Consider the following 13,955-nt stretch of genomic DNA (forward strand, 5'->3'; position numbering starts at 1 on the left):
CACTCGTTGAGCTTGCCAAAGCACTAGCACACATGGCTAACCTAGCTGGACACAAATCCCTCTCAGTTGCTCTCTTTCTTCCACTTTTTTTTTCCTCCCTACTGCTTGGCAATTTCACTTGATCTTTTCATTTCTCTCTCTTACCATTATGCATTATTTGTTTCCTCATAATGCTACTTGATTCTCGTGGACTTGAAGCCGTTATTAGTTCTTTTCACCTGCCTCTTTGTTCTCCATTTGCGACTGTTTGGCAGCTGTGTAACTGTTGCACGGGGCCAATAACACACAACAGCACTCATTGCTGTGGTCGCTTTAACGAGCATTGTTAATAAGATAAATTAGCTTCCTGCTGATCCGTTAATGGCGGCTTCGGTAGTCCTCTGCAGTGTACCGATTCACAGCTTCAGCTGTATACATATAAAATTAAGGTTGAGTTATAATGCAGTACCACTAAAAACACACATTCAAAAAATGATAAAGTTTTACCAGTCGAACTCATTGATTGTGTTATTCATGATAAATGATTATCCAAACTACAAAAAAACAGATTGTCCTTACTTGTGAAATATTTTTAAGCCCGATACCAGTATTTGTTTCTTTCAACATACAAAACATAAACGTTTTTCCCTAAAATTATTATGTGCATTAATTTATTTACTTAGTTATGATCTGACCAGCTCTGCTCGGATCAGCCAATGGCTGTGTTTGTGTCATTCCAAGCATGTATCAACATCAAAGACTGCCCTCTAGTCGACGAAATAAACTCACTGCATGGTTGAATGGTGTTTCTCCTGTCTTCTTCTTTTATTTATTTTTTAATTTGATGTATTACCCGTTATAAATACCAATCTAAAGAGGTCATCAAATAGCTAATTTTGGATGATAAATTGATCAAGCTTTACTGACGATTGCTTACTGAAAAATTCAAAAGAAATATACAGAAACTATGAAATTATGCATTATAGCTACTCAAAGTAATATTGCAGAGTAGTTATTGCAAAGACGTGCGCACAGTTATCTTTAAGATTACCTTAAATTTCATCATTATTGTTTATTATTTTCCATTTTGCATTGTCACCTGTTCAGCTCGGTTTGTATCCTCCTGTCACAAAACAAACCTCAGCATGTGTGTGGATCACAGAAGCTGTCACAGTAAAGAGCTGGATGCTTACACACTGCTGTTGAAATTGGATAGAAAATAAACAGTTTTACAGCTGTAGTGTGAAATGGGTTTTAAAGTGAATCTCAAGGCACTGCAGCAATGTCTCAGGTTACTCGCAGTCTCTCCCATTCAACCTTCACCCTCACTCCCTTCACACAAGTTATATACCGTGTCCTAAACATGTGTGTGTGCATATAAAATATTTCCTCTACTGTTTCCTTAATATCAGAAGCAATTTTACCCTTTAATGTTTCTTTCTCGGCTGCGGGAGTCTGTGACAGAACCTAGGACATACCCATTCATATTTATATCCTGTTCATATCCTGTACATAGCTTGTACTCACTACAGCCTGTACATACTTATAGTTATAGAATATTCACAACATACTTCATACCGTGTACATTATAACATACCATAATAGACCCATTTCTGTAATATACTCACATATCTATATTATTGCTAATATATATTGTAATATATCTATATCACTAAAGCACTTCTGGATGGATGCAAACTGCATTTCGTTGCCCTGTACCTGTGCATGTGCAATGACAATAAAGTTGAATTCTATTCTATTCTATTCTATTCTTTTTGACTCGATCGCACTCTATCACTACCACCAACTTGTCAAAGTTGGAGATTTGTTGAAGAAGTCACTTGGAAGAGTGACAAATGTTTCTTTCACTGAACAGAATCAACTTTTTGGGAGACACGAGTGTAAATCACAGTTCTCCAAATGTCTTGTATAACTCTTTGTGTTGTTGTGCTTTAAAAACACAACACAAGTTTTTCTTCCACTATACTTATGGTGAGCTCAGAGATCTTTTGCAGTGGTCTAAATCCTTTATGCTAGCTTTGTATCCCCTTATTTTATGTTGGGTTTCTTTTTAAACTTGTGGTTATGTGGCCTCTTCTCTCTCTCCTACCTTTCTTCATTTCTTTGCGGTCATCTGTCCCTGCTCCTCAAGCCTTTAAGAATCCAAAGTATTTTATTTTTCCTTTAGCCTCAAATCGATTCCAGACGCCACCGTTTCCTGCCCTGTCTCTCTTTCTCCTCCTCATTTAGTGGGGGGGAGAAAAGAAACCACACACACACAAAGAAACCGAGTCAGATAGAGCGAGAGGCACAAAGTTTCAGTTTTTCTTGCTTTTTTTTAATGCATTCCTCAAAGTTTACTCCCTTTTCCATTTCTAACCCAGCAGCTGTGTAATTTTGTATTTCTATTCTTACAATGAGTAGAATATTTTCTTGACTAGTCCCTTTTTCTTTCTGTGTTAGTCTTGACATGACCCCACCCCCACCCCGCCATCACACTCATCTGTCTTATCTTTGCCTAGCTCTCTGATTAAAGGATACAGTGACAGTGTCATGAATCTCTTGTGATGTAGATTGTGTCTGACTGTGAACTCTAAACCTCTACAGATGTCCTCAATGACTTGTTTTTGAAGTACTTCAATCCCTTAAACCATATGCGAGCGTGTACATAGCAAACAATAATGGGGCTGTTTGATAGCCGCGTGAGAGAAATATCTGGCTGCATCTGAGGAGCCATTTTCCCGAGTGAGAGATAAAAGAAAAAACTGGATAAACAAAAATGAAAATGAAGCAAACCTGTGAGGCTCTGCTCATGTTTTGTGGCTGAGTACATTTTTAAGTCTACTGCAGTAATTACAGTGTCATTCTGGAGCTGTATTGCAAAGCTATATTTTGCCACAATGGATCCTACTGGACTGTGGCAGAAAACTGAAACAGGAAAGGAATAAAAGGGACAGATGTAGCGAGCCGAAGCAGAGGAAAATATAGAAAGAAAAACAATAAGAAACAATAGCAGAGTGAAAGAAGGACAGGGCGAGATAGAGAGGAAGAATTTGATTGTTGTTTAATTAAAGATTAATTTCTCAACCACATTCATAAGGATTTATGTTTAAATGATTACCAAGACAATTGGAACACAGTTGTCACTGCAAGGTATTTACAGACAGTCCCAATGTCAGAAATAAAGGGACTCGGACACAAAGTTTAAGCCTGAAGAGGGCATTCCCATGCAAACCAATAGCCAATAAACGGTGGTCAGCAGGCTAATTGGAACTGCATTGTCTTGCCTCGAGCTTAACTGCATCTCATCAGCTCGCCCGTTGTTTTACTGTCTATTCTGGTTGCTCATTTGGAAGAGCAGAGAGAGTTGATTGGTTGAGTCATTAACTTCTTTTCACCCTGAAGGATTTCCTTATGAAATTAAAGGCCAAATCAGGAACAACAGAGTGATGCACCCTGCTGAAACATTCACCCCATTATCGCCTTTGTTTATGTTGCCGTTATGATTTTTTCTTCTATAAATTTCTTGTCTTGTTTTATAAAAGCAAGATGTCGACAGCAGCAGCAGCAGCTGTTGTTACACTGTGCCCAAAAACTATGGATTCAGTATTTAATGTACAAGAATGTTTCTAACTAAATAAAAAAAAATAGAATTGTATTGGTACCACAATCAGCTCTTTGCGAGAGAAATTCTCGTTGTATGTTGCAATCAGTTTATCTCTTGATGAACACAGGTTATGAAACTACAAGGCAGCTGTCGTGATAGGGATGAATCAAGTGATTTAAAGCAGCAGAGAACAGTATGTTTAAATGCACAGAACATGACGTTGAAGCGATGTAAAACGCAACCTTCCGCTCATCACAGAAAACATGTTGTGATTGCACATGATTTATAATCATTTTCAAATTAACACGATAAGGAGTAAACGAGGATGCTAATCAAAACAAAAATGTTTTCATGTAAACTGAGTGTTATCTTTATGAACTAAAATTCTTTTGACAGAATAAATTAGCTGTGGATGTGAATCAGACTTAATTAGATGCTAGCTAGCTGAATGCAAAAATCAAAAAATATATATAAATGTCAGAGCTGTCAGCACATTGTTTTTCTTCTTCATTTTCAGCGTTGTTCATTTCATTCTTGAAATTAACACATGCTACCATGACTTTGTTGTAGCTTCCAATGTATTCCTCTAAGTTCAGTTAATTTTATTCATTAAATGAACATAACTGTGCTACTGCTAACTGTCAAAACACAGAGAATGCCAACAAAGTAAGTGGATCCATATCTTTCTATATTACGAGTATTACGAGCTCTCTACAGCTTTAAAACTAAACTGAAACAGACAGGATGAAACAACAACAACCTACCGTTCAGAAGTCTGCACATCGAAAATATGTTTCTCTATAATTGGTCTAAACTAAGATATGACTCAGCTGTACCCCTATAAACCTGTTACTGACATCCGGTGCAGAAGTGTTATTGGGAGCCATAAAGCAATGATTGGACACTTTGGCTGCTGTATCTTCAAATGATGATGAAGATTGGTAACAGGTTTCTCTCTGCCTGTGGCTGAATTTATGGTCCTGCTCTGGTGTCGTTTGCATGGCTTTCTGGCTACGCAGACACAAGGATCGTGGGAAGAGTTCACAAAAAATAAAGATCAAGTCAAAGCACAGCTGACAAGAACAAGAAATGGCAGAAGTGGAAAGTTTACAAGGCTTTTTTAATCACTCTGGTACAAAGAAGTGATTGTATATTCTAACTTCTTGCTTCCTGGAGCAATACCAGAGCAAACAAGAACAAGAAAAATGCATATTACTAATCTTTTCCTCAGATCATTGACCTTTTCTTACAAGCTGCTCCCCAAGAGCCACACTGTTTAATTCCTTCAAAGCAAAATGAGCCCATATTCATTCACAGTGACTCAGCTCTTTCCCAACGATGGCATCAGTGTCCTTGCGGAAGATGTTTTTGTCTTCCAAGAGGAAACAGATCTGCTTCACTGTGGAAATTGAACCTCTGCAGACTGTTCTCTCCATCAAAAACCTATCAAAGCTCCACGACAAGAAGCACATTAGCTTCAGAGAGATGGATACCAGGTGACAGGATTTGGTTGAGACTAATGTTTATCCTTACCAAATCTACTAGCGGTGCATTGATGCTTGTTTTTCCGCTGCGTCACGCACCTCTAACTGTGGAATTATCAGCGTCAGGGATTGTGGTCTGTGCAGCATTCCATGTGTCTTACGCTCGGTCTTTGTGTTGTGTGCCACTCGCTCGTTAAAAGCCACACAAGATCAAATCCAAATCGTTGCTCTTTGATTGATGTCTTTCATTCTCTTCCAAGACTTTTCTGTTAAAGCCAAATGTCTCATGAAGCAGAAGCGTTAAGAAAGCATCACATAAACTGCACCATAACGCCATTACATAATGATTCAATTAGCTAATGCATATAATTTAGAAATCCACGTTGTGGATCTCATAGGGCCGGGACAGTCATTACTTCATTCTTTTCCAAGTAATTTGATATTAATGATGTTGAAATGTGGTTGATTAAAGATTTTAAAGATCTGTACATAAAGCAAGTGTGCGTGCGTGTGCACATGTGTGAAAATGGCAAACGTGGGTTCTTGTGGGTGGTAATTAGCACTTGAATCTCACTAATGGCTTAATAGAAATCAGCAGCCTACACATACACATGCACAGACACACACTCAAAGCGAAGACTGCGTCCTTTGTGTGTGTGTGTGAGAGAGAGAGAGAGTTGTTAGCCTCTCATTAATACCTATTTTCGTGAATGCTGAGAAAGCTTTGGAGCTTTCTTTGTAATTGCCTCACCACACACAGACACACACATGCACACCTATTAGTTCCTCTAATTGAAAGGCAATTAAGCCTCAGGTTTCGTGGTGTGAGCTAAACGCTGGGTGTCTGTTTTCAGCACCGCTCTGTTTTTAAGCTTTTAACAGACCACAAAGACCCGGTAACCGAAATAAGATCCCCAAAGTGAACTTTAATACACTGACTCTCTGTCTTTGTACCTTTTAGCTTTCTGTGCACTCACTTCTTTGGCTCTCACTCAGTAATCTGCAGTTTCCATATAATCACACTTTGTAGTCTAAGTAATGTATTGCACATTTTGGGGAGAAATAATAATAACAGGGTTAAATATTTGCAGCATCTCAAAAGTTTGTGTAAAATTCAAACGACGGTTGGACTCAAACACAAACCCTGTTTATTTCTGTTAGCTGTTTTTCTCTCTCCATCTCCCTCCTTCCTCCTGCTCTGTCCCGTTTCATCTCATCTATACTTTGTCTTATCAAATCTCTCCTTGTTGAATATGTCACTTCAAGGAGCCAGAGTTTACAACAAAAAAAGGAAGAAGGAGGAAAAAAAAACTTTACAGTCCAAAGCTTTATGTCTGCCACAGCACAGTGAAGGGATTGATTTGTATGGGAGAGTAGGAGTGGATTTTTACAGTAAGAGAAAATCTCTTTTTAAACCTCCCTTGACCCCCTTTCACATCCCAGCATATATGTGGAAAAAAATGTATCACATCTGGCTCGAATAGCGTGCAGGGTTACAGAGGGGTCCAGTGGTTATAGTTTGGTTTTGGCAACAGTCAACTGTTGTATTTTTGTGGTGTCCTTGAGTGGACCTCCTCAGGCAAGACCTTAAATGTTAATTTACATGGTGCAATGATGACACATGGGGGTGAAGTTGCATTGTTTGTCATATCTATAACACAGATGTCACAGTTAACTATCCAATCAAGCGGGGCAAAAACTGTGTGAACCTAAAATGATTCAAATCTAAAACAATTAAGAGATGTTGCTTTGACTTAGTTTAAAGCAATGAGGTGACACAGTTTTCTGCTGTGACGGCACCTTGTTTTCTGTCAGGAGGCTAAACACCATGGCGAATGACACCAACATGGCAAGAACTAACAATGACACAGTATCTGTGAGAACACAAAAGGGACAAATGTCGCCTTCGGGCTGTGATGTGGGTGCAAGCAGCACATTCTGCATCCACTTCTGTTTCATGCCGGCTACTTAGCTAATTCAGACATAATCCTTTAGTGTCATAGCTCGGGGATGGCCGCTGTTGACCGAGGTCAGTCCAAAACAGCGACTTTACAAATGCGTGTCTGCATCTGGATTACATAGAAGTTGCACAAGTCATTGCAGCTAAAATGTGCTAAAACTTCAAACATCATGCCAACAGAGTTTGTCACAGTCAACATCCATTGTCTTTACATGCAAAGATAATAATTAAAAAATGCCTGACTGTGCGTCTTCTCTTTTTTCTTTCTTCGATGATTCAGACGGCTTTTGATTTACAAAACCACGCTGAAAGGCTTTGCCCAATGTGAAAAGGGAAGCTGCCGCAAAGGGGAAAAAATACAGCACATATAAACCTATCTCATTCCTTCTCCTTCATTCCTCGTGTATGTCTTATTCCTTTTGTTCACGTTTTTCACACGAGGAACAGTGAGACCATTGTTTGCCTACACCTACCCAGCACAGGCAATACGTGGAGACACGGAGGAAAAGGCGAGAAAAGACCCACACTGTCAGCTACATGCACAATCACAAACCGTGCACTACGCTAGAGAGAGGTGTATATACACCTTCATACACGAATGAATCACCTTTATTGTCACTGACCCTTAGAGAGAAAAGCAGTGAGGGAAAGTTTGAGAAGACCGAGGAGAAAAAAAGTGGGGTCAAGACTATTTTTTCCCCTCCCCTATACTTCACAGACGTTTTCCAATGTTCTTTTGGCTGCTGTCGACGTTTGGCTTACAAAGGAGGGAAAGCATTGGAAGCACAGTGCAGAGAAACAATGACAGAGTGTGAGGAGAAAGGAAGAGGCAGTGACAGAGAGAAAAATAAGTACATACTCGGGTTTTATTTAATGGTGACATTACAAAGACAAGTCTCCTGTGTCTAACACAGCAATACAATGATTAATTACAGCGGCTGAGAAGTTTGTTTTGGGGAAATGTTTAATGAAATTGTGTATTTGTCCCAGTTTATGTTTCCATTTTTACTTATCAATGTCCAACAAAGGAGTAAAGCTTTCCAATAACTCGATAAAGTAATGAACTTTCATTTATTTATTTACTTAGTTACTAAAGATTTCAGCATCGACTGCTTAAAGTACTGCATTACATTTATTACTGTGGAGTAATTGTCGCCTTTCAGCTCTTTACTTGGTGGAAATCTCTTTTGTGCCTCGCTTCAGTTCTGGAGGTACTAGCTGTGATTCCAGTAGGGCAGCCAGTACAGCTACTCTGACTAAAGAGACACAGCATGAGAAACAACCTGTGTGCATGGAAATAGAGAGCGAGAGGAAAAAAACACTTTTTATTCAACATCTACTTCTACAAAAGACCCAAAATCTCAGTCTTAAAGAATTTGACTCCTAATCGTCACACAGTGTGTTCCATATTATAATGAGTTCTGGTTAAAAGTAAAGAAATATAAATATTAATGAACCAAGTCAAATTTCAAAAAGTCAATATCAGAAGAGCAAAATCTAAGCAGACCGCTGAACTTATTCTGTTTGTCTCGGCGCTCACTTTAGTCACTATAAGAAAAGAAATAGTAAACACACTTTGGGGTTTTCAGTCATAACAGCCCACATTAATAAGATTGCATAATCACAGACAGTCATATACACAGATGCACATTCACAGCACACCATTAGATATAAATACAAACATCTTTAGAGACATATTCAGACTCTTAAACAGGCAAATATCCCCCCTGTTGAGTGAGGACATGTCACATTGATTTATTTTAACCCTATGCTCTGACCTCTGTGTGACACATTCAACACACTCACACAAACACGCACACATACACACACAGTGTGTGGAGCTACACTCTCGTGTTAGCCAATGAATCACAGTAGCCTACTCAAACACTTGACTCATGGATTAACAGCATCTCTACTAACCCCAAGGGAACAGTGCATATGCGTTCACACACACATATACAAACACACACAAACTCAAGTATGCTGTTCACTATTCTAACGTGACTCTTGAGTCATGTATTCTAGACATAGGAACGGTCTGGCCAAAAGGCATGCTTGCCCTGGGGAGTCATTATCACTGTCTGTTTCAGCGCTGCGTTTTCTGCTTCTCTCGCTTTCTCTCTGTGTCTCGCACCGTCAGCCATTTGAGATATCGGAAAACTTAAGAAAACAGCAAACGAATATGAGTCATAGAAGGTACGGCCATGTAGTATTATATAAATTCAATAAATTGTGAAGTTGATCTAATTTTTAAATAGACTGGCGCTCTTAATCTTCAAGAACGGTTTGGGTTTTATTTTAAGAAATAGTATTATTTTAAACAGAAAAAATTATTCCCAATAAAAAAATGACTAAAAATCAATAGTGAGAGAATTTTGTTTTCAGGAAAATGTGTGAGAGTAACAGTTTGGTACACTTTTGAGTGCAACTCTACAGGATTGTTTCACATCTGTTAACTTCATGATGAAGGTGGTTAGCATATGGAGCAGCTTTTGTAAACACTGTTCAGAGGATTTCTGTGTCCAGACTTTCCTGCAAACAATGTGGATTTAAAATCCTGAACAAGTAAGCAAGGAGCGTGTTCTTTTCTGATGCATTTCTTGTCTGTTTTGTACTGTTTCTACCAATGTGTGGCCTTATAACCATGTAACATATTTTCAGTACCAGCTCATCCATCCAACTGCTTCAGCTTCTCTAACACTGAGCTGATTTTCCCTATGCTGTCTGTCCCTGATAGCTGGGCTTCATTGGTTAAATACTACTACTACTAATTATAACTTTATTTATAAAGCACTTCTTTTCAAGAACAAAGTGCTTCACATTTCAACAAAAGCACGCATTTAAAATAAAAGTTTTCAGCTGTCATTTAAAGCAAACCACACATTTAGCCGACCTACAAGTCTAAGAGGTTGTTCCAAAGTTTAGGTGCTGCAACCTCAAACACGGAAGAACTTCTGGTTTTAAAATAAGATCATGGAACAATTAAAAGACCTTGATGAGCTCTTCTGGGAGGTCAACTGCTGTTATAAGGTTTCAGTAGCCCTGATTCGTATCCCAGGCCTATCCACATAGGGCTTTATATGTTATGAATACAACTTTAAAATGGCTTTTATTACAGAAAGCCATTAAAGCACACCAGGAAGAGGTGTAATATGTGTACACTGGCAAATTTTTGTTAGCAGTCTGTCCATTCTGGACTAACTGAAAATGGTCAAGGGATGACTGAAAAATACATTAAAATAACCAAAGTTGCAAAGTTTCTTAAAAGAAAGAAACAATACTTGATGAGTTTTTAAATTTCAGGTTCAAATTTCAAATATCGGCGAAGAGACATAGGGTCTTAGCCGATGACTTCCAATGCACGTGAGGGGGTAAAAGTACTGACTGACCTCCTTAGAAATTGTCTGGGTCAAAGGAAGAGCTTCAGTTTTGCCAGAATTAAAATGAAGGGCAATTAAAGATGTCCAGTTAGTAATGGCAGAGAGCACATTCATTAAGGTAGGGAAGGCTGTTGAGGTTATTAGGCTCAACTGAAAATTACAGCCGTGTATCATTAGCATAGCAATAATATGCCTTTGAAACTATCAAGCAGGTGGCTCAGGGATAACTTGTATAGTGAGAACAGAACTGGTCCGAGGATAGATCCCTGGGGGACTCCACATACAAGGGGTGCAGAGGAGGACATACATACATGGGTTTATATGAATTTCTAAGTGTATGTATGAAGTATGATGACAGCAATATGAGACCAGTGCCATTCGTAATTTAATAATGCTGTTTCAGTGCAGACTGGAATTTGTCAAATATATTGTTTCCTTCTACCACTAGCTAATGTCTAAGAAGGAGAGTAACAATCAGATCTCAACGCATCTGAATAGATGGAGAGAAAGTTTTAGTAAAGTAAGAACCTACTTCATGAAGCTCCACAGCTTTGCAAGATATCAATATGATTTTTCAGTTAATTTGAAGGGGTGCTCCAACAAACTCATCTGAACTCACTATATAAATAAAAACCAAATAAACAGAGGGGAAAAGTTGCAAAAAATCTGTATTTTTAAAGGTGCTTTGTTTGAATTTGACAGTGGGGTCACTTATTTGTCACCAAGCAAACCACACAATATCATGCTGGCTTACACACTGATCATTCCTGAGCTGTCACTCTGTCTGCTGCTATCAATCTAGTCTGTTATTTTTTTCTTGTGTTTGACCTGACACGCATCTGACAGTTATTCAGAAAAATAACAGCGGACTTGTAGCAGGGAACCGGGATACTGGGGAAAGCAATTTATTTTGGACTTGATTTATTTTTACTTGTTAAATAAAGCTGACACTTAATTTGACACATCAATGACAGTTTGAGGTCCTGTTAATAGATTCTGCATAGCAGGTGTCAGCTCGTCGCACAACAAGTGCAAACGAGAGTTCATTATTTACGGGGTTTTTGTTGTTGTTTTGCTGTTTTTAAAGTTTTAACTTATTCTCTATTAGATACAAGATGTCAACAACCATTATTTATTTCGATTTTACAGCTATTTATTACTATAACTGTACAATTAAGAATTTTTTTCAGGCAATTATCAGGCAATTTTTCAGCTTAAAGAATTTTCCGAAAAATTATTCCTTATTTTCACAGGTTTAGTCGCAGATATGTTTTTATCAAGGCACCATTTTTCAAGGCAAGCTGTGAAAGAAAAAACAGCTCCGAGGCGTTTACAAATGAATGAAAGACAGGCACAAACACACATGCATACACACCCACACACAGATATGTGCATCAATCAGAGGACTCGAGGATAATTAGCCAGATGATGAGCCGGTATGGGATTAACTGTCAACACTTCCTGGTTGGCTGGTCATGTGGTCAGCATGAGCCAATGAGCCCTGGGGGAATTTTCTCATCTACTGATCTATTGAATATTAAACACCCACACACAAACACATTCACATGTGCATATACAAATTTTGCTCAATTGGTCCATGCCAAGAAAAATAAGAAGCACAGTACGGAATTTACAGTTAGAATTAAAAGATTACTAGCACCTCTAGTTCAGTCACTCTAACTGGTACTGGTACTGCACTGGTACAGTAGTAGGCCTACGTGCATCGCTGCACGGACGATGTGCAATTAAAACACAAATCACCTCTCAAGTGTGCCAGGTGACTTACTCATGTTGGTGCAAATGGCGCATCAATATATAACCACTGGCTGGGGAAAAAGCGGTTTTAGTGTGGTTCAGTTTAGTGATATTATTTTCTTAAGTGAAGAATAATTAGACACACTTGTTTGCACATTTGCACTTGAGTAAACTTTGTTGTCTTTTGTTTGACCTTTTTTTTTCTCTCAATGTTTTACCTTCAAAGACTGCCATCTCTCTTCTGTCATGAACAGAACATCATAAACCAAACTGAAGACAACAGATAAAAAGCTTCTGTATTTATCGTCTGTGCTAATTGGTTGCTTAAAATGACATTTGCCTTTTGCATTCTAGTGGCTCCAGCTTTTCTTGTAATGGCATAGTAGCACAAGTAAAAGTAGAGTGGTTCGGTTCTTTTTTTAACAAACACTTTCACTTATCTTTGCAGATAAAATCTACCTGTCTGTTGTAGGGCTATATATAATGAATGGAGTTGAGTTGAATCCATCACATATTAGTTCAACTTTTGGTTTGCTGGTGTAATAAAGTGATAGACAAACTATGTTTTCATATATTATGGTTAAATCAGATATTAAGAAATGCAGCAGAGCAAAACCTATGATGCTTCACTGCAGATCCAGTCCTCTCTAGTCTCTCTCTAGGTGAAGATTGAATACATTTTTTCATTGCTCTTATTAAATCTACTTTGCAACATTCTCATATCCACAGATTTCTTTTTAAAACTACAGTCATTGCTTTCTGCTGACATTCATCGAGTCTTTTCTTGTAATGACCAAGCAGTTTACTTTACAGCTCACCACTACAGATGGACAAATCAAAAAATGTATCACTCCTACTGGCATTGTTGAGTCATCACCTGTGTGCTTTTTAATAGATTTGATCTATTAAATGGCATGATGCTGTCAGTGTATCCAAAAGAGCTGTAAATAGTGATCAGGTTTTACCTGAGCATTTAGTCTGAGTGAAATGTATCCGTTTGGGAATCATGAATTTTAATAAACCATCAAACCATATTTGCCTGCAAATATTTTGTTTGCTTGTTTGTTTTGACTATTTTTGTGTCACTGACCAAACCTGCTTTCCTTTCGCTCTCTTTCAGGCTGTTTGGCAAGAAGAATAAGACAACACAAACTGTGAGAGGAGAAAAAGAAGGCAGAAAAGCTAAACGAAGAAAGGCAGTGACGTGGCAAGCTGGTGATGAGTATCTACAACAGGCCCCATTTCAGCTAATGAACTAGGAAGCTCATCAACAACATTTTGGTTAAAAAAAGCAAGATACCACCTCAGTGGGAGCAGAGCTCCACTGAGAGGAATCAGAAAGTAGGGGGCGGAGCAAAGTGCACAGTTTCAAAGGTTTGTCAAGATGGCAATGCTGATGATGAAGCGGCAGGGCCTCGGGCTACTGAGGATCTTCCTGGTGTTGCTGGGAGTTTCTGCACTTTGTAGCGTTGCATTAGGAACTCGGAAAGGAAATGCTTCCTTGGATCAAAGGGGACACAGACACAGACATCCAGGTATGACAAAGCAATACTTCAACGTAATCTTGCAGCATAAATTCATAACTGTGAACATCCGAAAAACAACATTTTGCTCATCTTTTCAGAGGTTGTGTTAGTTTCATATTTTAAAATGATCAATTAGATCTGTCAGATTTTTACCTTTTGTGAATTTCTTCATGCAGCATTGCAAAGTCTTGGCAGTCTTGGTACAGCAACTGATACAGAAATAATTCCTTTTTATAAATGTAACTGTTATAATCACATGAGGGA

At 38.4% G+C, this 13,955-nt stretch overlaps 1 protein-coding gene across 1 annotated transcript in view; it reads left to right on the plus strand.

Annotated features, from left to right (window-relative positions):
• The window catches only part of cdh11 (cadherin 11, type 2, OB-cadherin (osteoblast)), a 95,257-nt gene that overhangs the window by 47,702 nt on the left and 33,600 nt on the right, over positions 1 to 13,955 (plus strand). The window contains exon 3 of the mRNA XM_085369627.1: positions 13,286 to 13,700. Coding sequence (XP_085225753.1) covers positions 13,550 to 13,700 — 151 coding nt within the window. The 5' untranslated portion in view covers positions 13,286 to 13,549. The remainder of the gene's footprint in view (positions 1 to 13,285; positions 13,701 to 13,955) is intronic.

This window comes from Diplotaxodon limnothrissa, linkage group LG13, assembly GCF_057381915.1.
Source record: "Diplotaxodon limnothrissa isolate DT_005_m linkage group LG13, D_limnothrissa_male_GT1.1, whole genome shotgun sequence".
Lineage (NCBI taxonomy): Eukaryota > Metazoa > Chordata > Actinopteri > Cichliformes > Cichlidae > Diplotaxodon > Diplotaxodon limnothrissa.